The following is a 27,381-nucleotide window of genomic DNA, read 5'->3' on the forward strand; positions in this document are numbered from 1 at the left end:
CCCTGGGCAGAGAGCTGAGCTGGGTCAGGGCCTGGGGAGGGCACAGGGCCAGGGCAGCCAGCCCAGGGCCAGCCTGGATGAGCTGTGGCTGAGGTTCCTGCAGAGGCAGCAGCAGCAGCAGGGCTGGGGCAGCAAGGGGCAGCTGTCCCTGGTGGAGCGCCTGGAGCGCCTGGCCAGGCTCCTGCAGAGCCCCATCAGGCACAGCCTGGGGCTGCAGGGAGTGCAGGAAATGCAGGAAATGCAGGAAATGCAGGGCAGGGAACAGCCAGGAGGGGCACTGGCAGGAAAAGCCAGGGCTGGGAGCAGCACCGAGCCCAGGGCAGCACCAGGAGGAGAGAGAGCAGGGGAGAGCCATGGCAAAACCAGCCTGGAAGAGCCCAGGGCACACAGAGCCGGGCACAGGGTGGGCAAGGAGATGGACAGGGCTCTGGAAGAGTCCAGGACAGGACACAGGGTGACCCAGCACGTGGACAGGGCTCTGGAAGAGTCCAGGACAGACAGAGCCAGGCTCAGGGTGGCCCAGGAGATGGACAGGGCTCTGCAGGAGCTCAGGGAGCAGAGACAGGGGCACAGAGTGACCCAGAACCTGGACAGGGCTCTGGAAGAGCCCAGGACAGACAGACCAGGACACAGGGTGACCCAGCAGCTGGACAGGGCTCTGGAAGAGCCCAGATCAGGGCACAGGATGACCCAGAACCTGGACAGGGCTCTGGAAGAACCCAGCACAGGGCACAGGGTGACTCAGAACCTGGACAGGGCTCTGCAGGAGCAGCAGCCCGTGGCAGTTCCCAGTGAGGGCTCCTCAGAGACGAGGCTGAGCGAGGAGCCCAGCACCTGCAGCACCTCAGGCTGGGACACAGGGACCCTGGCAGGGCCGGACACGTCCCCAGCCTCAGGGGACAGCAGCTCCTTGTCCCCATCCACCATCGACACGGCCCGGCTGCTGCGGGCCTTTGGCCACCACCGCCTGGGGCTGGCCCCACAGCTGTCCCCCAAGCTGTCCCCCAAGCTGTCCCCCAAGCTGTCCCCCAAGCTGTCCCCCAAGCTGTCCCCCAAGCTGTCCCCAAGGCTGGCCCAGCTGTACAGGGCCATCAGGCAGCAGAGGAGGCGCTCAGAGAAGAGGGACGAGGAGAGGGCAGCAGCCAGCGGGGGATGTGCCCAGGGGGCTGCTGAGAGCCCTGGGGAGGGGCAGAGCCAGGTAAGAGCTCACCTGAACGGGTCCTTGGGATTCCCACTGCTGGGCAGGCCCTGCTGCCTGGGGATCACTGAAAACTTTGTAGGAGAGCCTTGTTTATATCTATATTTTATATAGATCTATATTTTTATCTATATTTTTATATATATTTATGTATTATATATATATTTATGTATTATATATATGTGTATATATATTTTTATATATCTATATTTATATCTATATTTATATCTATATTTATATCTATGTTTATATCTATGTTTATATCTATCTATATTTTTATATATATTTATAGCTGCCAGAGCCATCCCAGGGGTTTTTTTTTCTCCCCCAGTCCATCTTGGAGCTGCCACCTGGCAGCAGGTGCAGAAATAAAGGATGGGGAGCAGGGAATTCCCATCCCAGCTGGGACCTTTCCCTCTTAACTGGAATGTTCCCATCTCAACTGGAATGTTCCCATCTCAACTGGGAGATTCCCCTCCCAACTGGGACATCCCCTTCCCAACTGGGACCTTCCCCTCCCAACTGGGACCTTCCCCTCCCAACTGGGACCTTCCCATCCCAACTGGGACATTCCCCATCCCAACTGGGACATTCCCCATCCCAACTGGGACATTCCCCATCCCAACTGGGACACTCCCCTCCCAACTGGGACACTCCCCTCCCAACTGGGACACTCCCCTCCCAACTGGGACCTTCCCCTCCCAACTGGGACGTTCCCATCCCAACTGGGACATTCCCCTCCCAACTGGGACCTTCCCATCCCAACTGGGACCTTCCCCTCCCAACTGGGACCTTCCCCTCCCAACTGGGACGTTCCCATCCCAACTGGAGTGTTCCCATCCCAACTGGAACCCTCCCCTCCCAACTGGGACGTTCCCATCCCAACTGGAGTGTTCCCCTCCCAACTGGAACCCTCCCCTCCCAACTGGAACCCTCCCCTCCCAACTGGGACCTTCCCCTCCCAACTGGGACATTGCCCTCCCAACTGGGACATTCCCCTCCCAACTGGGACCTTCCCATCACAACTGGAACATTCCCCTCCCAACTGGGACATTCCCCTCCCAACTGGGACATTCCCTTCCCAACTGGGACATTCCCTTCCCAACTGGGACATTCCCCTCCCAACTGGGACATTCCCCTCCCAACTGGGACATTCCCTTCCCAACTGGGACGTTCCCATCCCAACTGGGACGTTCCCATCCCAACTGGGACGTTCCCATCCCAACTGGAATGTTCCCTTCCCAACTGGAGTGTTCCCCTCCCAACTGGGACCTTCCCTTCCCAACTGGGACACTCCCATCCCAACTGGGACACTCCCATCCCAACTGGGACATTCCCATCCCAACTGGAACATTCCCATCCCAACTGGAACATTCCCATCCCAACTGGAGTGTTCCCATCCCAACTGGAACATTCCCCTCCCAACTGGGACCTTCCCCTCCCAACTGGGACATTCCCCTCCCAACTGGAGTGTTTCCATCCCAACTGGAACATTCCCATCCCAACTGGAACATTCCCCTCCCAACTGGGACCTTCCCCTCCCAACTGGGACCTTCCCATCCCAACTGGAGTGTTTCCATCCCAACTGGGACCTTCCCCTCCCAACTGGGACCTTCCCCTCCCAACTGGGACCTTCCCCTCCCAACTGGGACGCTCCCATCCCAACTGGAGTGTTCCCCTCCCAACTGGAGTGTTCCCCTCCCAACTGGGACCTTCCCCTCCCAACTGGGACCTTCCCATCCCAACTGGGACACTCCCATCCCAACTGGGACCTTTCCCTCCCAACTGGAACATTCCCCTCCCAACTGGAACATTCCCATCCCAACTGGAACATTCCCATCCCAACTGGAACATTCCCATCCCAACTGGGACCTTCCCATCCCAACTGGAACATTCCCATCCCAACTGGGACGTTCCCATCCCAACTGGAACATTCTCCTCCCAACTGGAGTGTTCCCATCCCAACTGGGATGTCCTGGCAGTGCTCAGGGCTGTGCTGTGCTGCTGCTGCTCAGTGCTGCACGAGCAGGGATATTTTGGGGTTTTTTTCCCTGGTTTTCCATTTTTGCCCAGCCCATCGTTCAGATTCACACGTTCACAATCCAAACGTTCACGTGCTCTGTTTTCTGGAAGAAAATCTGGATCTCTGCTGGAGCTGGGGTAGTTACAGGAAATTAAAGCCAGGTTTATGAGAGTCAAAGCTGCACCTTTTAGCATTGAGGTGAAGTTTGGGGTGAAGTGGGAGGGAATAGAGAGGTTTCCATGCTGGGTGTGGGGGGTTACTCACAGCACACCAGTTCATTTTCTCCAGATCCCTAATTGCTGTGCAGAGGGGAGTTCTGTAATTAGGGCTGGGGCTGGGGGTGCTGCCAGGTCCTTGGAGGTCACAGAGCCAAGGGACAGGATTCCTGCTATTTAAATTTATTAATTGGAGTTAATGGGAGAGCTCAGCCCTGCAGCTCACAGCTGGCTGGGGGTGTGAGGCTCCCCTTGTCCCTCTGCCCCTTCACTGAGCTCAGCTTCTCCTGCAGGATTCTGTGGTGGGGATCACAGGCTGAGGGAGCTCCCTGTGCTTTGCAAGGATTTTGCTTCCCAAGGCAGGAATTCCTTGCCCAGATCCCAGCCCAATCTCCCCTTTCCCAGTGAAGCCATTCCCTGTGTCCTGTCCCTCCAGCCCTTGTCCCCAGTCCCTCTCCAGCTCTCCTGGAGCCCCTGCAGGGACTCTGAGCATTCCCTGGCATTTTCCCTTCTCCAGGGGAGCATTCCCAGCTCTCCTGAGCCCTCCAGGCCCTGCAAGGGGCTCTGAGCTCTCCCTCCAGCTGAGCTGGAGGATGCCCAGGGCTGCCCTGGCTGATCCCAGGCTCTCCCCACAGCAGTGATGTGGTTTTTATAAAGCTCAGAAATGTGTTTTTCCCACAAACCCAGGCTGCTGGAGGTGCCCCTGGAGCCAGGGCTGGGTTGTGTGGGAGCAGTGGCACAGAACAGTGGGTACAGCACTAATGACAGCAGGTTAGAAAAGCTCAGCAGGGGAAGGGCAGTGCTGAAATTGTGCTGTTTGAATTGTGTCTGTTCTCTGCTCATTCTGGTTGTGATTCCAGGGGTTTCTGTTCTCTTGGCTGTTGTTGCAGAGCACCATGCCCTTCTCCTGGGACTCCACCGGTGCCAGCAGCAGCTCCTGGGGGCCCAGCTCTGCCCTGAGCCACAAGCGCCGCGCGCGGATGCTGAGCAAGGGGATCCAGGCAGGTGAGCCCTGGGCTGCAATTCCCTGGGCTGCAATTCCCTGGGCTGCAATTCCCTGGGCAGCAATTCCCTGGGCAGCAATTGCCTGGGCTGCAATTCCCTGGGCTGCAATTGCCTGGGCTGCAATTCCCTGGGCTGCAATTCCCTGGGCTGCCCTGCCCTGCCCTACCCTGCCCTGCCCTGCCCTGCAGCCCCTCCTGTGGGTTTGTGCTGTGGGTCTGCACTGCCCAGATCTCTCCAGTGCACTCAGAGCAGGGTGCTGTGCTCAGGGAACATCTGGGCTGCTCTGATAACCAGTTATTAACCATTTTCTCTCTGGGGAGTTGTTTAACCCCAGCTCTGTTTCAGTGGAAAGGTGAGCTGCCTTTTTTTATCTGTTGTTTTTTCCCAAGGCATCTGTTCCTCCCAGAATGGCTTTTGTAGGCATATGCTATTTCAGAAGGCAGTGCAGTGTTCTGTGTTCTTCCTGGGAGTATTTTGGGTGTTAAATTCTATTTCAGTCTGAGCTGCTCCTGGCCTGGTGCAGTTCTGCAGTTGGGATTTTTTCTGGTGGCAATTAGCAGTTCCTTCATTGCTTTCATTTCCACGCCAACTCCCCATCATCACATTGAGTAATGGCCTTGGTTTATTCATCAGATACAGCAATTATTTATTTATTACTGCTGGTGTGCAAGCAGATTGGCTCAGGGAAGGATTTTCATAGGGCACAGTTAATTCCAGTTGAATTCCCACCCCCAGATAAATGCAGATTTTGCTTGGGGTACTTGGTTTATAATTGCACTCAGTAACAATCCTGAAGCACTGGAAGCTCCCCTTGGTTTGGGGAAGTGGGAATGGAAAAGGTTTTGGTTTGGAGGTGGGTGAGGAAAGGGATTTTTCCCTCTGGGTTGGAATGGGGGCTGTCCCTGCCCTGGAAAATGGGGTGAGCTGTGCCCTGGCACACAGGGTGAGCTGTCCCTGTCCCTGCCCTGGCACACAGGGTGAGCTGTCCCTGTCCCTGTCCCTGCCCTGGCACACACAGTGAGCTGTCCCTGTCCCTGTCCCTGTCCTGGCACACACAGTGAGCTGTCCCTGTCCCTGTCCCTGTCCCTGTCCTGGCACACACAGTGAGCTGTCCCTGTCCCTGTCCTGGCACACACAGTGAGCTGTCCCTGTCCCTGTCCTGACACACACAGTGAGCTGTCCCTGTCCCTGTCCCTGTCCTGGCACACACAGTGAGCTGTCCCTGTCCCTGTCCCTGCCCTGACACACACAGTGAGCTGTCCCTGTCCCTGTCCTGGCACACACAGTGAGCTGTCCCTGTCCCTGTCCTGGCACACACAGTGAGCTGTCCCTGTCCCTGTCCCTGTCCTGGCACACACAGTGAGCTGTCCCTGTCCCTGTCCTGGCACACACAGTGAGCTGTCCCTGTCCCTGTCCCTGTCCTGGCACACACAGTGAGCTGTCCCTGTCCCTGTCCCTGTCCTGGCACACACAGTGAGCTGTCCCTGTCCCTGTCCTGCACACACAGTGAGCTGTCCCTGTCCCTGTCCTGGCACACACAGTGAGCTCTCCCTGTCCTGGCACACACAGTGAGCTGTCCCTGTCCCTGTCCCTGTCCTGGCACACACAGTGAACTGTCCCTGTCCTGGCACACACAGTGAGCTGTCCCTGTCCCTGTCCCTGTCCTGGCACACACAGTGAGCTGTCCCTGTCCCTGTCCCTGTCCTGGCACACACAGTGAGCTGTCCCTGTCCTGGCACACACAGTGAGCTGTCCCTGTCCCTGTCCTGGCACACACAGTGAGCTGTCCCTGTCCCTGCCCTGACACACACAGTGAGCTGTCCCTGTCCCTGCCCTGACACACACAGTGAGCTGTCCCTGTCCCTGTCCTGGCACACACAGTGAGCTGTCCCTGTCCCTGTCCTGGCACACACAGTGAGCTGTCCCTGTCCCTGTCCCTGCCCTGACACACACAGTGAACTGTCCCTGCCTTGCTGCCCTTCCAGGACCCCTGGAGATCGTCAGCAGTGCCACCAGGAGGAACACAAGGGACGTTGGGGTGACGTTCCCCACGCCCAGGAGCAGCCAGGAGCCCCCAGGGCCGTGCCAGGAGGGGCCAGCAGGAGGCTGGCAGCAGCCCTGGGCACAGCAGGGCACGGACAGACAGAGGACAAGGAGGAGCAGGCTGCACTTCCAGCAAGGTCAGCACCCCCTGGGCTGTCCCTGCCTGATTTAATGAGAGCCCAGCCCAACCCTGCCAGGCCCTGGGGCCATGTGCAGGCAGGAAATGGCTGTTACACACAGGGGAGGAATAAACAAAACACAGAGCTGGGAATCTTGTAGGTATTTAATGTTAATTTCTGGGATACAAAACCTCCTGTTAAACTCTCAGTGCTGGTCACAACTGGTCCTTGGTGTCTCATGCCCTGAGGTTTCCCAGGAGATTTTTCCAGAGTGAAAATTGGGAAGAACTCAACTGGTTTTGAAAGTTGCATTTTTAGGCTGCTGCTGGAGTCTCCTAACTTTTTAATTTTTAAATTTTTTTTTGTCTCTTAAATTCCTGCCACTCTTCACAATTAAATGTTTAAAAATATTTCCCTTACTCATCACTGTTGTTGTTGTGGGGACTGATGGTTCCCTCTCATGAGGGTTTAATTTGGAAAATTCAGAATATCTGCTCAGACCACAGCTGATGCACTCACATCATTGTGTGTGTAAACTGTGAGTAGCTGAGTTCCTGGAGACACATTGAGCATTTGGGACATGGGAAGCATTTGATCTTCCAAAAAATGGATCCAGAGCCACAGGGAGGCCAGCAGAGAGGCTCCTGAAAAATGTGGGATTGCTGGGAAATGAGCAATTCTGGGCTTTTCAGAAGTGAGGTTTTGATAAAGACTGGCTGGTACTGGGACACCTGGGGAAGGCGTTCTCTTGAACCTGCCCCAGGTGTTTCCCTGTGGGATTCCCAGTGGAATTCACCTGGGGTTTGTCTGCACACCTGGGCACTGCTGGGGTTCTGCTGCCCCTGAGCCCCCTGGTCCTTCCCTTCCCAGGGGATGTGGGACAGGATGGGCAGGGTGGCAGTGAGGGGACACTGGGCTGGGGCAGGGACAGGTGAACAGGGAGAGGAAAAACAACAAGGGCACAGCAGGAATTCCTTCTGCTCTGGGACAATCCTGGAATGTTTGGGTTGGGAGGGACCTTAAATCCCACCTTAAATCACTCCCAGGGCTCCCCCATCACTCCCAGTTCCCCTCCATCACTCCCAGTGCTCCCCCCATCACTCCCAGCGCTCCCCCCCATCACTCCCAGTGCTCCCCCATCATTCCCAGTGTTCCCCCATCATTCCCAGTGTTCCCCCATCACTCCCAGTTCCCCCCCATCACTCCCAGTTCCCCCCATCACTCCCAGTGTTCTCCCCATCACTCCCAGTGTTCCCCCCCATCACTCCCAGTGCTCCCCCCCATCACTCCCAGTGTTCCCCCATCACTCCCAGTGCTCCCCCATCATTCCCAGTGTTCCCCCCCATCACTCCCAGTGTTCCCCCCCATCATTCCCAGTGCTCCCCCATCATTCCCAGTTCCCCCCATCACTCCCAGTGCTCCCCCCCCATCACTCCCAGTGCTCCCCCATCACTCCCAGTGTTCCCCCCATCACTCCCAGTGCTCCCCCCATCATTCCCAGTGTTCCCCCCCATCACTCCCAGTGTTCCCCCATCATTCCCAGTGTTCCCCCCATCACTCCCAGTGTTCCCCCATCATTCCCAGTGTTCCCCCCCATCACTCCCAGTGCTCCCCCATCACTCCCAGTGTTCCCCCCATCACTCCCAGTGTTCCCCCCCATCACTCCCAGTGTTCCCCCCCATCACTCCCAGTGTTCCCCCCCATCACTCCCAGTGTTCCCCCCATCACTCCCAGTGCTCCCCCATCACTCCCAGTGCTCCCCCCCATCACTCCCAGTGCTCCCCCATCATTCCCAGTGCTCCCCCCATCACTCCCAGTTCCCCCCATCACTCCCAGTGCTCCCCCATCACTCCCAGTGCTCCCCCCATCACTCCCAGTGTTCCCCCATCACTCCCAGTGCTCCCCCCCATCACTCCCAGTTCCCCCCCATCATTCCCAGTTACCCCATCATTCCCAGTGCTCCTCTTCCCCAGCTCTCTGCCCACAATCTGGGCACCCCTTGGGTCAGCTGGGGTCCCCTCTCCTGGCTGTGTCCCCTCCCAGCTCTCTGGGCTTGCTCCAGGACCATGACTGGGATGCACAGCAGGCACAGGAATTGTCTCAAACCTTTCTCTTCCTGCTCCTTTGACAGGGACCCCGTGGCTTGTCCAGGCTGAGGACCTGAAATGTGAATCAAGGAAAGAAAACCAAGGCAGTGCCATTGCTGGGCCAGCCTGGTTTGAGCCCTGGGGCAGCACCCAGCCCTGGAGAGAGCCCCTGAGGGAGAGGAACTGGGAGCAGCAGCCCAGCAGGGCCCAGGGGGCTGCCAGGGGGCTGGGGCAGCCCCTGGGGAAGCTGACACTGCAGGTGAGGGCAGGGATTGTGGCACTCAGGGGACTGTGGCACTCAGGGAATTGTGGCACTCAGGGATTGTGGCACTCAGGGATTGTGGCACTCAGGGAATTGTGGCACTCAGGGATTGTGGCACTCAGGGAGCTGTGGCACTCAGGGATTGTGGCACTCAGGGAGTTGTGGCACTCAGGGAATTGTGGCAGTCTGCCTTTCCCCAGAACACTTCCCCAGTTCATTTCCCCAGTATTTGACTGGTCTGGTGCTGCAGGGATTAAATGCTGGGCTGCAGGAGCCAGAGGGATGCAGCTGGCAGAGCATCCCACCACACTTGTGTCCAGAGCATGGGATCAGAATGAGATTTTATTATTTGTTATTATTGTAGTTGTTGTCCTTTCTGGCCAGTTAATTTCCACATTGTTAACCCAGGTTAAGGACAGCAGTTTTCCATTACACCCACGGTTGTGCTGGGGTTTTTGGGGTCTGTGGGGATGGTTTGGAGGGTTTGGGTGGTTTGTCCCTGCAGTGGCAGCCCCGGTGACACCTGCAGGCTGTGTCTGTGAGGAGGGTTTGGGTGTCCCTGCAGTGGCAGCCCTGGTGGCAGCCCCAGGCTGTGTCTGTGTGGTTTGGATGGTTTGTCCCTGCAGTGGCAGACCTAGTGCCAGCCCCAGGCTGTGTCTGTGTGGTTTGGGTGGTTGTGGCAGCCCCAGTGGCAGCCCCAGGCCGTGTCTGTGTGGTTTGGGTGGTTGTAGGAGCCCCAGTGGCAGCCCCAGGCTGTGTCTGTGTCCCCCCAGGAGGCGCTGGCCCTGCACCGCCCCGATTTCATCTCGCGCTCGGGGCAGCGCCTGCGGCACCTGCGGCTGCTCAGGGAGCAGAGGAGGCTGCACAGGGAGCAGCTGGGACAGCTGGGGCCAGCCCAGAGGGAACAGCTGGGACAACTGGGACAACTGCTGCCAGCCCAGAGGGAACAGCTGCAACAGCTGCTGCCAGCCCAAGAGCTGCTGCAGCCTGCAGGGAAGAGGAAGGAGAGCAGGAGTGAGACTCACCTGGTGTCCAGCCGAGGTACTCAGGGCTCTGCTCTGAATTCTCCACGTTAGGCTGCAGGGTGTATTTGTTTCTTTTTTTTTTCTTATCTTTTTCTTTTTTTTTCCTTATTTTTTCCTTATTTTTTCCTTATTTTTTCCTTATTTTTTCCTTATTTTTTCCTTTTTTTTCTTATTTTTTTCTTATTTTTTTCTTATTTTTTTCTTATTTTTTTCTTATTTTTTTCTTATTTTTTTCTTATTTTTTCCTTATTTTATTTTTCCTTTTTTTTCCTAATTTTTTTCTATTTTTTTCTTATTTATTTCTCACAAAGAAATAAATTTCTATGATGTATTTCTCGTTATTTGACTCTGTTGTCTGTAAGATCTTACACAGAATTTTTTGTAAAAGCTTCTCTGAAGCTTACAAAGGACTCACTCACTTGGTGGCAGTAGCAAACTCATCGTTCCCTTCTCTCAAAATTTTCCCTTCAGGTTTCCTGGTGAAAGAAAGAAGAGCAATTCCCAAGAGGGAGATGTTTGAAAGGTCTAAAAGGTAAAGTTCAGGGAGTTTTGTTTTGGGTGGGTCAGTGCCCTGGGTGGGGAGGAGCTCTGGATCCTGGCTGCAGTCACAGAATGGGTGTGTAAATAATTCAGCTTTCCCAGTGAGAAATGCAGGGGCCTCATCAGAGGGAGAAATGGCCCAGCCAGAAATTCCAGGACCCAAAATCATTTTGGGAAAGGGATTTCTGCAGCTGGACCTGAGGATGCTGCAGTGTCAGGCACCCACAGCAGCCTGGGTCCCACAGGGAGGGGACTGGGCTGGGCTGGGGGCAGCTGAGGGAGTTCCCAATTAACAATTGGGTAATTGGGGCAGCAGTGAGGCAGCATCTCCCCCAAAGGAAGCAATAACCACCCCAAGGGAATACAGAGACCCTGACCCTTGGAAAAGCCACCTTAGGAGAGGTTTTGTGTTGTTTTTAGGGCAGTGGTTGATGTGTGCAGTGCCCAGCACTGGGGATTTGCCCTTGGAGGGGCAGTGCTGCAGAGGGGGTGGGCAGGAATGGTGAGAAGGGGAATTCCTGCAGAGGGGATGGGCAGGGATGGTGAGAAGGGGAATTCCTGCAGAGGGGGTGGGCAGGGATGGTGAGAAGGGGAGGTGCTGCACGTGGATTTTGCTGGGAATGGGGTGGGAAGTGCTGGGGCAGAGCCTCAATCCCTGGAAATAATCACAAATAACCCCCTTGATGGTTTTTAATTATTTGAACGATTTTGGTCATACATTTAAATGATTTTTAGCATTTTAAAGTATTCTTAGGGTGTCTGGGGAAGGTGTCCCTGCCCGTGGTAGGGGTGGCACTGGATGGGCTGGGAGGGCCTTGCAACCCAAACCATTCCAGGATTCCACTAATTCTATTTCTTATTCTATTCTTTTTCTCATTCTATTTCTCATTCTATTCTATTCTATTTTATTTCTATTTCTTATTCTATTCTATTCCTATTTCTATTCCTATTTCTATTCCATTGCTATTTCTATTCCATTCCTTTTTCTATTCTATTCTATTCTATTCTATTCTATTCTATTCTATTCTATTCTATTCTATTCTATTCTGTTCTGTTCTGTTCTGTTCTATTCTGTTCCTTTTTCTATTTCATTCTATTCTATTCTATTCCTTTTTCTATTCTATTCTATTCCTTTTTCTATTCCATTCCTTTTTCTATTCCATTCTATTCCTTTTTCTATTCTATTCTATTCCTTTTTCTATTCCATTTTATTCTATTCTATTCCATTCCTTTTTCTATTCCATTTTATTCTATTCTATTCCTCTTCCTATTCTATTTCTATTCCCGGGGTGAGGGAGGCATCCTGGATGCAGGAATTCCCAATATTCCAGTTTTCCCAGTGGGACACCAGCAAACTCCAAACACATTTGTCAGGGATGTGCCTGGGGAAGGTGGGGATGAGCACAGGGTGTGGTTTGTGTGTCCAGCAGCCCCTGGGGAAGGTGGGGATGAGCACAGGGTGTGGTTTGTGTGTCCAGCAGCCCCTGGGGAAGGTGGGGATGAGCACAGGGTGTGGATTGTGTGTCCAGCAGCCCCTGAGGAAGGTGGGGATGAGCACAGGGTGTGGATTGTGTGTCCAGCAGCCCCTGGGGAGGGTGGGGATGAGCACAGGGTGTGGATTGTGTGTCCAGCAGCCCCTGGGGAAGGTGGGGATGAGCACAGGGTGTGGATTGTGTGTCCAGCTGAGGAAGGTGGAGATGAGCACAGGGTGTGGATTGTGTGTCCAGCAGCCCCTGGGGAAGGTGGGGATGAGCACAGGGTGTGGTTTGTGTGTCCAGCAGCCCCTGGGGAGGGTGGGGATGAGCACAGGGTGTGGATTGTGTGTCCAGCAGCCCCTGAGGAAGGTGGGGATGAGCACAGGGTGTGGATTGTGTGTCCAGCAGCCCCTGAGGAAGGTGGGGATGAGCACAGGGTGTGGATTTTGTGTCCAGCAGCCCCTGGGGAGGGTGGGGATGAGCACAGGGTGTGGATTGTGTGTCCAGCTGAGGAAGGTGGGGATGAGCACAGGGTGTGGATTGTGTGTCCAGCAGCCCCTGGGGAGGGTGGGGATGAGCACAGGCTGTGGATTGTGTGTCCAGCAGCCTCTGAGGAAGGTGGGGATGAGCACAGGGTGTGGATTTTGTGTCCAGCAGCCCCTGAGGAAGGTGGGGATGAGCACAGGGTGTGGATTTTGTGTCCAGCAGCCCCTGGGGAGGGTGGGGATGAGCACAGGGTGTGGTTTGTGTGTCCAGCAGCCCCTGGGGAGGATGGGGATGAGCACAGGGTGTGGATTTTGTGTCCAGCAGCCCCTGGGGAAGGTGGGGATGAGCACAGGGTGTGGATTGTGTGTCCAGCAGCCCCTGGGGAGGGTGGGGATGAGCACAGGGTGTGGTTTGTGTGTCCAGCAGCCCCTGAGGAAGGTGGGGATGAGCACAGGGTGTGGATTGTGTGGCCAGCTGGGGAAGGTGGGGATGAGCACAGGGTGTGGATTGTGTGTCCAGCAGCCCCTGAGGAAGGTGGGGATGAGCACAGGGTGTGGATTTTGTGTCCAGCAGCCCCTGGGGAGGGTGGGGATGAGCACAGGGTGTGGATTGTGTGTCCAGCAGCCCCTGGGGAAGGTGGGGATGAGCACAGGGTGTGGATTGTGTGTCCAGCAGCCCCTGGGGAAGGTGGGGATGAGCACAGGGTGTGGATTGTGTGTCCAGCAGCCCCTGGGGAGGGTGGGGATGAGCACAGGGTGTGGATTGTGTGTCCAGCAGCCCCTGGGGAAGGTGGGGATGAGCACAGGGTGTGGATTTTGTGTCCAGCAGCCCCTGGGGAGGGTGGGGATGAGCACAGGGTGTGGATTGTGTGTCCAGCAGCCCCTGGGGAGGGTGGGGATGAGCACAGGGTGTGGATTGTGTGTCCAGCAGCCCCTGGGGAGGGTGGGGATGAGCACAGGGTGTGGATTGTGTGTCCAGCAGCCCCTGGGGAGGGTGGGGATGAGCACAGGGTGTGGATTGTGTGTCCAGCAGCCCCTGGGGAGGGTGGGGATGAGCACAGGGTGTGGTTTCAGGATCAGGCAGTTCCCAATCACCCTCTGTGCCTTTCCCCCACTGCAGGATCTACGAGCAGCTCCCCGAGGTGAGGAGGAAGAGGGAGGAGGAGCAGAGGAGGCTGGAGTACAGCTCCTACCGCCTGAGGGCTCAGCTCTACAAAACTGTGAGTGCCTGGGGCAGTGGGCATGGACAGATCTGCTCTTGTGCAGAACGGCCAGGTCTTTATTCACACATCTGAAATTCATGGGTATTTATTTACACACAGCTCACAGTGCCATGGCTGTCAGCAGGCAGTGTTAGCCCTGCTCAGCAGTCCAGGGGGCTCAGAGATGTTCAGCTCATGGCTCAGTTCGTGTCCACCAGGATTTTCTCTCTGGAGATGGTTACACTCAGTTCAGGGGGCTCAGAGATGTTCAGCTCATGGCTCAGTTCATGTCCACCAGGATTTTCTCTGGAGATGGTTACTCTGGGCTCAGGGGGCTCAGAGATGTTCAGCTCATGGCTGTTCACATCCATCAGGATTTTCTCTCTGGAGATAGTTACACTGGGCTCAGGGGGCTCAGAGATGTTCAGCTCATGGCTCAGTTTGTGTCCATCAGGATTTTCTCTCTCTGGAGATGGTTACTCTGGGCTCAGGGAGCTCAGAGAGTTCAGCTCATGGCTGTTCATGTCCATCAGGATTTTCTCTCTGGAGATGGTTACACTGGGCTCAGGGAGCTCAGAGATGTTCAGGTGCTGGGTTTGGCTCAGGGAATTCCCAGCCATGCCTAACCAAGCCTGGATTATCCTTAGTGCAGTGTAAAGCTGGCAGTGCTGCCCAGTTAACTCTGATTTCAGTTTCTCTTGGGCCAGCACTGGAGCAGCCAGGACCCCAGTCTGGGGAGCTCAGGGTCAGACCAGAATCACTGGAACTAAAACAGGACCCCAGTCTGGGAAGCTCAGGAACAAACCAGAATCAGTGGAACTAAAACAGGACCCCAGTCTGGGGAGCTCAGGAACAAACCAGAATCAGTGGAACTAAAACAGGACCCCAGTCTGGGGAGCTCAGGGACAAACCAGAATCACTGGAACTAAAACAGGACCCCAGTCTGGGAAGCTCAGGGACAGACCAGAATCAGTGGAACTAAAACTGGCCTTCTTTTAACTCTGGATCTTAAACCTGCACTTCAGTTTTAGTGTTGAACTCCTTTCCTGGAGCAATCCAGAGCTGGAATAATAGGCTTGGCTGTTTGGGTATTTGTTGGGAACAGCAGTCATTGGATTCTCCAGAACATCTTCCTGCTCTAATTTGGGGAATTTAAAGCCTTTAATTTGCTGCTCTACTTGGGCTGGGTATTTTCAGGACTTTTTTCCCCTGGTTTGAGAATTCCAGATGCTGGTACAGTAAAGTTTGGGTGGTTAATGAATGAGTTCTGGCAGTCACTTGGAGTGCAGAGGGAGCTGGGAGCAGGGAGGGAAGAGGATTTATGTGTGCATAAATCTGGGTCTGGCTGGCAGGGAGGTGGTGATTCCTGGCAGTAAATCCTCCCAGTGCTGGAGTTCTCCCTGCTGGAGCAGGAAAGCACTGAGGGGAGCTGGAGATCAGGGGTGAGGATGGGGGGGAGCAGCAGTGAGCTCCTCGTGCCTGAAAAACCAACCAGGATTTCCTGGAATGACTCCAAAGATGAGACAGAGCTCTGGGGGAGGAAGGAGCTGCTCAAGAGCTCCATGGAGGTGAAAATCCAGTGAGGGACAATCCCTGTGTCCAGGCTGAGAGGCAGCTGAGTTTGAGTCAAAACAAGACCCCAAATCAGTGAATATATGTGAATAAAATCTGCAGATATCCCTGCAGGGCTCTGGGAAGGGCAGGGCTGCCAGGGCTGCCTTCAGGACATTTCTGTGACAGTTTGGGGCAGCTCACTGAGGTGAAAAGAGAATAATGAGAAGTTTTGTTGGCACTGAGTGAGGGGGGAACAACATGGGCCCACCTAGAGCTGGAACCATGAAAATCCCTGGGCTGGAGTGCCCAGCCCTCCCTAATCTGTGAAATTGTTCAGTACTTCTGGCAAAGTTGTTTTTATCAGAGGGTGCACGTGGATCTGGGCTGATGTCCTGCCCCAGCAGCCCTTGGCTCTTGCACTTTTAATTTCAAATAGAGCATAACATCATCCCAGTCAGAGCAGGGCATGGGCAGTGCCCTGGCATTCTGCACACTTTAGAGGGAGCAGGTCCTGCTCTGAGGGCAGCAGCAATCAGAAGTGCCAGCCCCACTGAAGTGGGAATGGATTCTGTGAGTCCAGCAGATGCAGACTGGCCCCACTGCTGAGGTGCAGTGAGTTTGTGATCCCAGTAAATGGGGAGAGCTCCCCAAAGGGAGCAGCAGGGAGAGGCCAACACCTCCCTCTGTGCCCTGAGCCTGAGCGTTTTTGGATTTTTTGGCTCTCTGCAGGGATGGGATGTCCTGAGCAGGCAGGGACCAGCAGGTGTCACTGCCCCAAAGGGAAAGCAGCAGCTCTGGGGCTGCCAGGCTGCCCTGGAGGCTCTGAGCTCTGGGGGAAGGTTCTGGAACCACTGGGGCTGGAAGGGACCTGAGAGCCCTCCTGGATGCAGGGCTCACAGACCAGGGGATGTGGGCTGGGTCTGCTGTGCTCTGGTTCTTTACCAGCCACCAGCAGGCATTTCCATCCTGGTGGGCAGTTTGTAAGTGGCTGTTCTGTGGTCAGGACTGTGCACATTCCCTGTCCTGGGTTCAGATTTCCTCTTCTGGGTTCAGATTCCCTCTTCTGGGTTCAGATTTCTGGATTCAGATTTCCCTCTGTTTTGGGTTCAGGATTGTTCAGGTTTCCCTCTGTTCTGGGTTCAGGTTTCCCTCTGTTCTGGGTTCAGGTTTCCCTCTGTTCTGGGTTCAGGTTTCCCTCTGTTCTGGGTTCAGATTTCCCCTGTTCTGAGTTCAGGATTGTTCAGATTTCCCCTGTTCTCTGTTCAGGTTTCCCTCTCTTCTGGATTCAGATTTCCCCTGTTCTCTGTTCAGATTTTCCCCTGTTTTGGGTTCAGATTTCCCCTGTTCTGAGTTCAGGATTGTTCAGATTTCCCTGTTCTCTGTTCAGGTTTCCCTTTGTTCTGGGTTCAGGATTGTTCAGATTTCCCCTGTTCTCTGTTCAGATTTTCCCCTGTTTTGGGTTCAGTTTTCCCCAGCCCTGGCTCATCCCTCCCTCAAGAAGTCCTGGTTTATTCCATGGTTTTTGGTGGAAATAAATCTGTGCCTTGCACTCTCCCTGTGCCTGTTCCCTGGAGCTCTGCTGCTTTTCCTGGGGATTTTCCTGCTCCATCCCAGCCTGGGGCTCTCAGGGCTGGGGATGTGTGCCTGAGGGAGCCTCAGCCAGCCCCAAGGATTATTTATGGCATGGGTTGATGTCTGGTGTCCTGCCCATGGCCCTGCAGCCAGCACAGGGATGTCCTGCTGCTCTCAGTGAGCAGAGCTGAGCTGTTTGAATTGTGCTGAAGGGTAAATCCCCATTTTGGGGTGTTTATTGCCCCCTGATGCCAGGCTGGGACAGTGGGATGGGGTTGAGTGGCCCAAACTCTGGGATTCCACAGCAATCTGTGCTCAGCATTTTTCATTTCCCAAGCACTAAAACTCACCTGTGCCCTTTGTTTTCCCTTTCAGAAAATCACCAACCGTGTCCTGGGCAAGAAGGTGTCCTGGAGCTGAGCCCTGCAGCCAGGCTGGCCAGGGGAGGCAGTAAATGATTCTGCAGCCCCACGTGGTGCTAATGGCTCCTTTTGTGCTAATTAACCCTGCCCTGTGTGAGAATCGCTGCTCTGGGGGTGGGTCAGGGCTTTAAATAAATAGCTGGGGTTTTATAGTGGTGTTAGGCACTTCCAGAGGAAACAGAGTCTGGAAAAAGTTGGGTCATGGTGTATTTATAACTCCCTGATTGGAATAGCAGTTTTATATCTTTATTTTCAACGGGTTTTAACAAGGATTGTTTTTTATTTTTTTAATTCCTGTCTCAATGTAGCAAATCCACTTGTTGTGTTTTGTACCTGAATAAAAGAGCTGAGCTGTAACAGAGCTGTGTGTGTGCAGGGAGCAGGGCTGAGCACAGACACTCCTCAGCTTCCAGGCCTTTCCTGGCACAATCCCCTTTTGGGGGGTCCTGTCCTGCCAGACCCCTGGGAAGGTGCAGGGCTGAGGTTCATGCAGTGCTGCTTTCAGTTCCTGTGATCAGCAAGAGCAGCTCATGGGATGGATAAACAGGAAAAGAGATCTGAGAGCAGGGTGGGTGTGAGCTGTTTGTGGCAACTGAGCTCAGGCACAGCTGGAACAGCTGGGAGGGCTGGGCTGCACAGGGAAGGTTCTGGAGAGGACCTGCAGGGCTGGAGAGCTGGGAATGCTCCCCTGGAGAAGGGAAAATGCCAGGGAATGCTCAGAGTCCCTGCAGGGGCTCCAGGAGAGCTGGAGAGGGACTGGGGACAAGGGCTGGAGGGACAGGACACAGGGAATGGCTTCACTGGGAAAGGGGAGATTGGGCTGGGATGTGGGCAAGGAATTCCTGCCTGGGAGGGTGGGGAGGGGCTGGGCTGGAATTCCCAGATTTGCTGGGGCTGCCCCTGGATCCCTGGAGTGTCCAAGGCCAGGCTGGGATGGATTTGGGTGCACCTGGGACAGTGCAGGCAGGGTGACATTTGAGGTTTCTCCAAACCCAAACAATTCCAGGATTCCCTGGCCTGGTCTCAGGAATCAAAGTTAAAATGCAGATTACAAATAACACCATCCATGGCTGGGATAAATCAGCTCAGCCTGTGGCTTTCACACCTTCCCCAAAGCCAATTTCCCTGTTCATCACAGAACCAGCCTGGTTTGGGTTCAGGGGACCTGGGGCCCATCCAGTGCCACCCCTGCCCTGCCCAGCCTGGCCTGAACTGGACTTTGCTCCTTCCACTGCCTTGTCCTTGGCACCAGGTGGGGTGGAATTGCTGCCTTGCCTTTGGGATTTTATCCTGGGGATGAGCTTTGTGTGTTCTGGAGCACAGAGTGCTGGGGCTGAGCTCTGTGATGCATCCCTGGGACACTCAGGGACAGATCTGGGAGCAGAGCCCGGGCTGTTGGGGCTCTGATGAGATCCTGCCTCACTTGCAGCTCCTTCAAGGCCACTCAGCTGCTGGTTTGTGCTTTTGAACTTTCAGTGAGGACACATGGAGGGAGCTCGAGGGCCTTGCTGCTCCAAAATCCCTCTGAGATCAAGGCCAGTGCTCCCCCAGCACTGCCAGGGCCACCCTGAGCCCTGTCCCCAAGTGCCACCTGCCCAGGGCTGTGAGACCCCTCCTTTGGGTGATGGAATTTCCCCAGAACTGGCAGTGGGGGTGTTCCCCTCCATCCTGCCCTGATTTCTGCCTGCCCCAAGGCCATTCCCTGCCTTGTGGGGAGCTCCTGTGGGGGCAGAGCTCCAGTGTTTGTAATTCTGGAGAGGGACATTTGCAGCCACTGCTTCCAACCCACCAAGCTTCCTTCCAAACCTCAGGAACCTGTGCTTGTCTGGTGCTGCTTGCAGGTGGAGTCACCCCCTCCAAACCCACTGGGCTCAGATTTTAGGGTAAATTCTGCAGGGCTCTGCAAGGGGAATTAGAGCAGGGCTGGTTTTTTGTGTTTTCAGATACTCAGAGTTGTCCCTTGATCAGCACCACCCCAGGGGTTGCTGTGTGTCCACAGCCTGAGCTGCAGCTGGGAAACCTGGATGGGATGGAAAAGAGGTGTAAAAATCCACCTTTGTTTTAAAATCAGAGCCTTTTTTTCCCTTCAGAAGCACCTCCCATTTCTTCCTTTGTGGCCATTTCCACTCATTCTTCCTCTGGGCTGTAAATTCCATCCCAAGGGATCAACCCTGATCCTTTGTGTCATGGGCAGCCCTGGGGGGGTTTGGAATCCCTCCTATGGAGAGCCCCTCTCCAGCTGATGTTTCTGGAATCCCTCCTATGGAGAGCCCCTCTCAATCTGGATGTTTCTGGAATCCCTCCTATGGAGAGCCCCTCTCCAGCTGGATGTTTCTGGAATCCCTCCTATGGAGAGCCCCTCTCAATCTGGATGTTTCTGGAATCCCTCCTATGGAGATCCCCTCTCCAACTGGTTGGGATGTTTTTAGAATTTCTCCCATGGAGAGCTCCTCTCCAGTTGGATGTTTTTGGAGTTTCTCCTATGGAGAATCCCTCCCCATGTGGATGATTTTGGGATCCCTCCCAAGGAGAGCCCCTCTCCAACTGCTTTGGATGACTTTGGAATCCCCCCTGTGGAGAACCTTTCTCCTTTGGATGGTTTGGAGTCTTTCCTGTGGAGAATCCCTCTCAATTTGGGGGTTTCTGGAAGCCCCTCGCACTGAGAACCTCTCAACAGGTTTGGATGATTTTGGGAACCCACCCATGGAGAGCCTCTCTCCCTCAGGGGCTGGCAGGGTTTGGGTGGGGTCTGCTGGGTGTCTGTTGGGTGTCTGTTCTCTGTTCTCACTGCTGGGTGATTGTTGAGTGTCTGTTCTCCATGTTGAGTGTCTGTTCTCCATGCTGGGTGTCTGTTCTCTCTCTGCTGGGTGTCTGTTCTCTCTCTCTCTCTCTGCTGGGTGTCTGTTCTCTCTCTCTCTCTGCTGGGTGTCTGTTCTCTCTCTCTCTCTCTGCTGGGTGTCTGTTCTCTCTCTCTGCTGGGTGTCTGTTCTCTCTCTCTCTCTGCTGGGTGTCTGTTCTCTCTCTCTCTCTGCTGGGTGTCTGTTCTCTCTCTCTCTCTGCTGGGTGTCTGTTCTCTCTCTCTCTCTCTGCTGGGTGTCTGTTCTCTCTCTCTCTCTGCTGGGTGTCTGTTCTCTCTCTCTCTCTCTGCTGGGTGTCTGTTCTCTCTCTCTCTGCTGGGTGTCTGTTCTCTCTCTCTCTCTCTGCTGGGTGTCTGTTCTCTCTCTCTCTCTGCTGGGTGTCTGTTCTCTCTCTGCTGGGTGTCTGTTCTCTCTCTCTCTCTCTGCTGGGTGTCTGTTCTCTCTCTCTCTCTGCTGGGTGTCTGTTCTCTCTCTGCTGGGTGTCTGTTCTCTCTCTGCTGGGTGTCTGTTCTCTCTCTCTCTCTCTGCTGGGTGTCTGTTCTCTCTCTCTGCTGGGTGTCTGTTCTCTCTCTCTCTCTGCTGGGTGTCTGTTCTCTCTCTCTCTCTGCTGGGTGTCTGTTCTCTCTCTCTCTGCTGGGTGTCTGTTCTCTCTCTGCTGGGTGTCTGTTCTCTCTCTGCTGGGTGTCTGTTCTCTCTCTCTCTCTCTCTGCTGGGTGTCTGTTCTCTCTCTCTCTCTGCTGGGTGTCTGTTCTCTCTCTGCTGGGTGTCTGTTCTCTCTCTGCTGGGTGTCTGTTCTCTCTCTCTCTCTCTCTGCTGGGTGTCTGTTCTCTCTCTCTCTCTGCTGGGTGTCTGTTCTCTCTCTGCTGGGTGTCTGTTCTCTCTCTCTCTCTCTCTGCTGGGTGTCTGTTCTCTCTCTCTCTCTCTGCTGGGTGTCTGTTCTCTCTCTCTGCTGGGTGTCTGTTCTCTCTCTCTCTCTCTGCTGGGTGTCTGTTCTCTCTCTCTCTCTCTGCTGGGTGTCTGTTCTCTCTCTGCTGGGTGTCTGTTCTCTCTCTGCTGGGTGTCTGTTCTCTCTCTGCTGGGTGTCTGTTCTCTCTCTCTCTCTGCTGGGTGTCTGTTCTCTCTCTCTCTCTGCTGGGTGTCTGTTCTCTCTCTCTCTCTGCTGGGTGTCTGTTCTCTCTCTCTCTCTGCTGGGTGTCTGTTCTCTCTCTCTCTCTGCTGGGTGTCTGTTCTCTCTCTCTCTCTGCTGGGTGTCTGTTCTCTCTCTGCTGGGTGTCTGTTCTCTCTCTCTCTCTCTGCTGGGTGTCTGTTCTCTCTCTGCTGGGTGTCTGTTCTCTCTCTCTCTCTGCTGGGTGTCTGTTCTCTCTCTCTCTCTCTGCTGGGTGTCTGTTCTCTCTCTGCTGGGTGTCTGTTCTCTCTCTGCTGGGTGTCTGTTCTCTCTCTGCTGGGTGTCTGTTCTCTCTCCCTGCTGGGTGTCTGTTCTCTCTCTCTGCTGGGTGTCTGTTCTCTCTCTCTCTCTGCTGGGTGTCTGTTCTCTCTCTCTCTCTGCTGGGTGTCTGTTCTCTCTCTCTCTCTCTCTGCTGGGTGTCTGTTCTCTCTCTGCTGGGTGTCTGTTCTCTCTCTCTCTCTCTGCTGGGTGTCTGTTCTCTCTCTGCTGGGTGTCTGTTCTCTCTCTCTCTCTGCTGGGTGTCTGTTCTCTCTCTGCTGGGTGTCTGTTCTCTCTCTGCTGGGTGTCTGTTCTCTCTCTGCTGGGTGTCTGTTCTCTCTCTCTCTCTGCTGGGTGTCTGTTCTCTCTCTGCTGGGTGTCTGTTCTCTCTTTTTTTTGGGTGTCTGTGTTCCCTGCTGGATCTGGGCAGATTTCCTTGGAAATTCATTGCAGTGATGATGAAAACATGACTCAAGTTCCTGATTTCCTTGGAAAATGAAGTTCCCCCAGTCTGTTGTCAGTGTTGCTGTCCCTCTGTCTGTCCTGGCTGCAGAGGACCCTACCCAAGATCTCTTTTTTTGTGTTGCTGAGAGCACAATTGGAACACTTTGTGGAGAAGGTGAAGGATTTGCCCTGTGCCAAAGCAGGTAAGGAAACCTCTCCCAGAATTCCAGGATGGTTTGGATTGCAAGGGACCTTAAAGACCACACAGTGCCCTGCAGTGGCACCTAAACTTAAACAGATTGTGGATTTTACATCAGATTAAATGGATTGTGGATTTTACATCATATTAAATGGATTGTGGATTTTGCATCAGATTAAATGGATTGTGGATTTTTCATCAGATTAAATGGATTATGGATTTTTTGTGAGATTAAATGGATTATAGATTTTGCATCACATTAAATGGATTGTGGATTTTTCATCAGATTAAATGGATTAAATGGATCTTGCTTCAGCCCTCCCCAAAGTCCATCTCATTTTTTCTGTGACTACATCCTGGATTATAATTCACTTTTCCTGAAACAACTCCCTGAGGAAGACAGGGCTTCCTGTTGGGCTGTTCATTAGTGCAGATCCCCCTCTAATCCAGTGAAGCAGATTTTAATATATTGTTTCCTCTGTGCTGCCTTTATGAGCCAGTGATGCACTTGGGGCCAGCTGCAGTCAGTGCTGGGCCGGGCAGGAATTCAGCCTGGGGCAGGAATTTGGCTGGAGATGGGAAAGGCCCCACGCTTTCACACGAGGAAGGTTTGGAAGTCAAGCTTTCAGTAATATTTTTCTCCCTAGATCAGCAGATAAAGTGAATTCTCCCGGCCAGTGGGACCCTGCAGGAGGGGAGTGACCTCGCCGTGACAAATGGGAGCCACGGTGATTAATGGTGCTGGAAGGAGCTCAAATTCCAGCGGGATGAGGCCACTTGTGAGAGCCTTCCTAGGGGAAAAGGAGAGTTCTAAATCCGATTTTATTCATATACCCATGTGCTGCAGCCCTGGTGCTTCACCAGAGGCTCCTTCCAACCTCCCAGTGCCCAAGAGATTCCAGGTTGTTCTCCCCAGCTGTGCCGATCCCCCAGCCGGGCTGGGAGCATCCCATGGATTGTCCAGGCTGCTCCTGGCTCATCGCTGAGCCAGCCCTGACCTTGCTCCGGACTGGGAAGGGCCCTGGGACTGACAGGAGGAGGGGACACGAGTTCCTGTGCCATGAGTGTGACTGAGCTGTGCCTGGGGTGGCAGGGAGGGGACATCTGCTCTGAGGAGCCTGCTCTGGGTCTGTCAGGGCACAGAGATGTCCACTGGAGCTGGGAAAGGGCTGGAGAGTTCCTGAGGAGCTGGGAAGGGGCTGGAGAATTCCTGAGGGAGCTGGGAAGGGGCTGGAGAATTCCTGAGGGAGCTGGGAAGGGGCTGGAGAATTCCTGAGGGAGCTGGGAGGGCTCAGCCTGGAGAAAAGGAGGCTCAGGGGGCCCTTGTGGCTCTGCACAAGTCCCTGCCAGGAGGGGACACCGGGGGGATTTGGGATCTGGGAACAGGGAAAGGACACAGGGAACAGCTCAGGGTGGGAATTGGGGAATTTCTCCATGGAAAGGTGCTTGGGAAGAGCTGCCCAGGGAGGGTTGCAGTGCCCATCCCTGGAGGTGGCACTGCCCTGGGCTGGGGACAGGGTGGGCACTGGGCACAGCTGGGACCCAGCTGATCCTGGAGCTCTTTTCCAGCCCCAAGGCTGCCCCGATTCTGTGACTGTCACACCTGGGGTGGCCTTTGCAGAAGGAGCTGTGCCAGTTTGGGGTGATGGGGATCCCCTGAAGGATCGAGCTGTGGCTGCCCAGGGTCACCCTGCTGTGCCTGTGTCCCCATGCTGGGGACAGGGAGAGCCTGGCAGGGTCACACACACAGGGTCCCTCCTGCTCTGGGTGACCCCAGCCCCTGTCCCCAGGGTCCCTCCTCTGCAGTCCCAGGGCTCTGGGAGGATGATGGTGACCCCAGCCCCTGTCCCCATGGTCTGTCCTGCTCTGGGTGACCCCAGCCCCTGTCCCCAGGGTCCCTCCTGCTCTGGGTGACCCCAGCCCCTTCCCCAGGGTCCCTCCTGCTCTGGGTGACCCCAGCCCCTGTCCCCAGGGTCCCTCCTGCTCTGGGTGACCCCAGCCCCTGTCCCCAGGGTCCCTCCTGCTCTGGGTGACCCCAGCCCCTGTCCCCAGGGTCTCCTCTGCAGTCCCAGGGCTCAGGGATGGATGATGGTGACCCCAGCCCCTGTCCCCAGGGTCTGTCCTGCTCTGGGTGACCCCAGCCCCTCTCCCCAGGGCTCAGGGATGGATGATGGTGACCCCAGCCCCTGTCCCCAGGGTCTCTCCTCTGCAGTCCCAGGGCTCTGGGATGGATGGTGGTGACCCCAGCCCCTGTCCCCAGGGTCTGTCCTGCTCTGGATGACCCCAGCCCCTGTCCCCACGTGCTGCCCTGGCTCTCTCCAGAATGCCAGCCCCAGCTGCTGCCCGTGCTGGGGACAGGACAGTGCCTGTTCCTGCCCACAAAAGCCTTTTGTGGCTCTGCACCAGGTCCAGCTGCTGCTGCCAGCCCTGCTCACGTTCCTGCTGGGAAGCAGAGGCTGCTGCTGCTGCCTGAGGAGGGGCAGGGAGCAGAAATGTCCTGTTCAATGTGAGAGCAGAAATGTCCTGTTCCTTGGGGGAGCAGAAATGTCCTGTTCAATGTGAGAGCAGAAATGTCCTGTTCCATGGGGGAGCAGAAATGTCCTGTTCCTTGGGGGAGCAGAAATGTCCTGTTCAATGTGAGAGCAGAAATCTCCTGTTCCATGGGGGAGCAGAAATGCCCTGTTCCTTGGGGGAGCAGAAATGCCCTGTTCCATGGGGGAGCAGAAATGTCCTGTTCCTTGGGGGAGCAGAAATGTCCTGTTCCATGGGGGAGCAGAAATGTCCTGTTCCTTGGGGGGCAGAAATGTCCTGTTCAAAGTGAGAGCAGAAATGTCCTGTTCCTTGGGGGAGCAGAAATGTCCTGTTCCATGGGGGAGCAGAAATGTCCTGTTCCTTGGGGGAGCAGAAATGTCCTGTTCCATGGGGGAGCAGAAATGCCCTGTTCCATGGGGGAACAGCCAGGCCACGCTCTGGGACACGGCTGGGGACACCAGGGACTGTCCCTGCCTGCCCAGGGCTCCCTCTGCTCCTGCTCCATGCCAGCCCTGCCCTTCCAGGCTCTGCTGTGCCCTGATGGTTCCTGGTGAGCCCTGCAATCTCTCCTGGCTGTGCCAGGGCTGCTCTGGCCCTGCCGTGCCCATTCCCACCACGCTCCCACAGGGACCCTCTCTGCAGGGATTTGGAGCATTTGTCCCCTCACTGAGCTGAGGCTGCAGGGAGCCCTGGGGCTGTGCAGAGTGGCCCAGGAAGGGCACAAGTCCATGGAACCCCACCCAGAGCCCCCTGCCATGGCAGGGACATCCCCCTGCCCCAGCCCCAACCAGCCTGGCCTGGGCACTGCCAGGGATCAGCCCCAGCTTCTCCCCTTCTCCCCCCTCCCAGGGAGCAGTTTCTCCTAAAGGGAGAGCTCTGGTGATGGGAGGAGCAGCTGAGTGCCCCTGGCCCAGCTGGGGGCCCGGGGGTGCTGGGGAAGTCCCCACCTCCATCCAGATGTTTGCAGCTGCAGGAGTTTGGTGCCAGCTGGGTTCTGACTCTGCTGCCAGGCTGGGCTCTTTCAGTTCATCTTCTGTGCCAGGAAAGCCCAGGAAAGCCCCCTGTGCCTTCCTGTCCCCAAATGTCACCTTGGGCAGGGGTGCCTGCAGCACTCTGGGTAGGGGGCCTGGAAGTGCCCCCATTTTCAGGATAAAATCATTGCAAAGCTTTAATTACTGCTGCTAATCAATATTGCTGTTGGGATTTTAATAACTATTGATGAATCCTCGCCCTGAATGGGGCAGGGAGAGTTGGGAGAGCCCAGGGAAGCCCCCAAGGAGTGGAAGGGAAGGGAAGTGAGCATTCCCTCGTGCCCACACTGCTCCTGCCCTGAGGGCTTTGGCTGGGTGGTGTCAGTGACATCCATCCCTGGAGTGTCCCAGGCTGGGCTGGACACTGGGACACTCTGGGATGGAGTGGAATGAGCTGAGCTTTAAGGTGCCTCCAACCCAACCCATCCTATTCTGGGAGTCTGCTAATAATGGCATTAATATTATTAATTAATATTATAAATAATATTATAAATACTAATGACAACAATCAGTGTAATTAATATTATTAATAACAGCTGTGGAGCGGATTGAGGGTCACAGAGGTGTCTCTGGTGGGATGTGTGGAGTTATTTCGTTGCTTTCCTCACTTTTCCTTCCTCTCCTTGTGCAGGCAGCCTGTGGGATGGATCCATGGAAGGATTATGGAGGGATGGGTGCATCCATGGATGGCTGCAGGGAGGGAGGGATGGATGAGGGGATGGTGGGTGGTCCATGGATGGATGCATCCACGGGTCCATGGATGAGGGGATGATGGATGGATGGATATGGGATGATGGCTGGATGGATCCATGGATGGATGGGGGATGATTGATGGGTTCATGGATCCATGAGGGATGATGGACAGATTCATGGATCCATGGATCTGTGGGGAATGATGGACGGGTTCATGTATCCATGGGGAATGACTGATGGGTTCATGGATCCATGGATCCCTGGGGGATGATGGATGGATCCATGGATGAGGGGATTACGGATGGCTGGATGATGGATGGATGGATGGATCCATGGGGGATGATGGATGAATGGATGGATGGATGGATGGGTTCATGGATCCATGGGGGATGATGGATGGGTGGATTGATGGATGGGTTCGTGGATCCATGAGGGATGATGGATGTATCCATGGGGGATGATGGATGGGTTCATGGATCCATGGGGGATGATGGATGGGTTCATGGATCCATGGGGGATGATTGATGGATGGGTTCATGGATCCATGAATCCATAGGGGATGATGGATGGATGGATGGATTCATGGATCCATGGGGGATGATGGATGGGATGATGGATCCATGGATCCATGGGGGATGGTTGATGGATGGGTTCATGGATCCATAGGGGATGATGGATGGGTTCATGGATCCGTGGATCCATGGGGGATGATGGATGAGTTCATGGATCCATGGGGGATGACGGATGGATGGATGAGTTCATGGACCCATGGGGGATGGTTGATAGATGGGTCCATGGATCCATGGGGGATGATGGGTGGGTGGATGGGTTCATGGATCCATGGGGATGATTGATGGATGGGTTCATGGATCCATGGGGGATGATGGATGGATGGATGGATGGATGGATGATTGATGGATGGGTTCATGGATCCATAGGGGATGATGGATGGATGGATGGATGGATTCATGGAT

General features: G+C 54.9%; 1 protein-coding gene across 1 annotated transcript; it reads left to right on the forward strand.

Moving 5' to 3' along the window:
* Window positions 1-449: 449 nt before the first annotated feature.
* Window positions 450-17,584, forward strand: ALMS1 (ALMS1 centrosome and basal body associated protein). The gene is made up of 9 exons (XM_033061257.1): window positions 450-1,198; window positions 4,327-4,441; window positions 6,427-6,621; window positions 8,735-8,949; window positions 9,726-9,863; window positions 9,915-9,993; window positions 10,449-10,509; window positions 13,598-13,697; window positions 17,181-17,584. The coding sequence occupies exons 1-9, from the start codon at window positions 527-529 to the stop codon at window positions 17,223-17,225; spliced, it is 1,620 nt and encodes a 539-aa protein (XP_032917148.1). The 5' UTR covers window positions 450-526; the 3' UTR covers window positions 17,226-17,584.
* Window positions 17,585-27,381: the final 9,797 nt, after the last annotated feature.

Source organism: Catharus ustulatus, chromosome 5, assembly GCF_009819885.2.
Source record: "Catharus ustulatus isolate bCatUst1 chromosome 5, bCatUst1.pri.v2, whole genome shotgun sequence".
In the NCBI taxonomy this organism is placed as follows: Eukaryota; Metazoa; Chordata; class Aves; order Passeriformes; family Turdidae; genus Catharus; species Catharus ustulatus.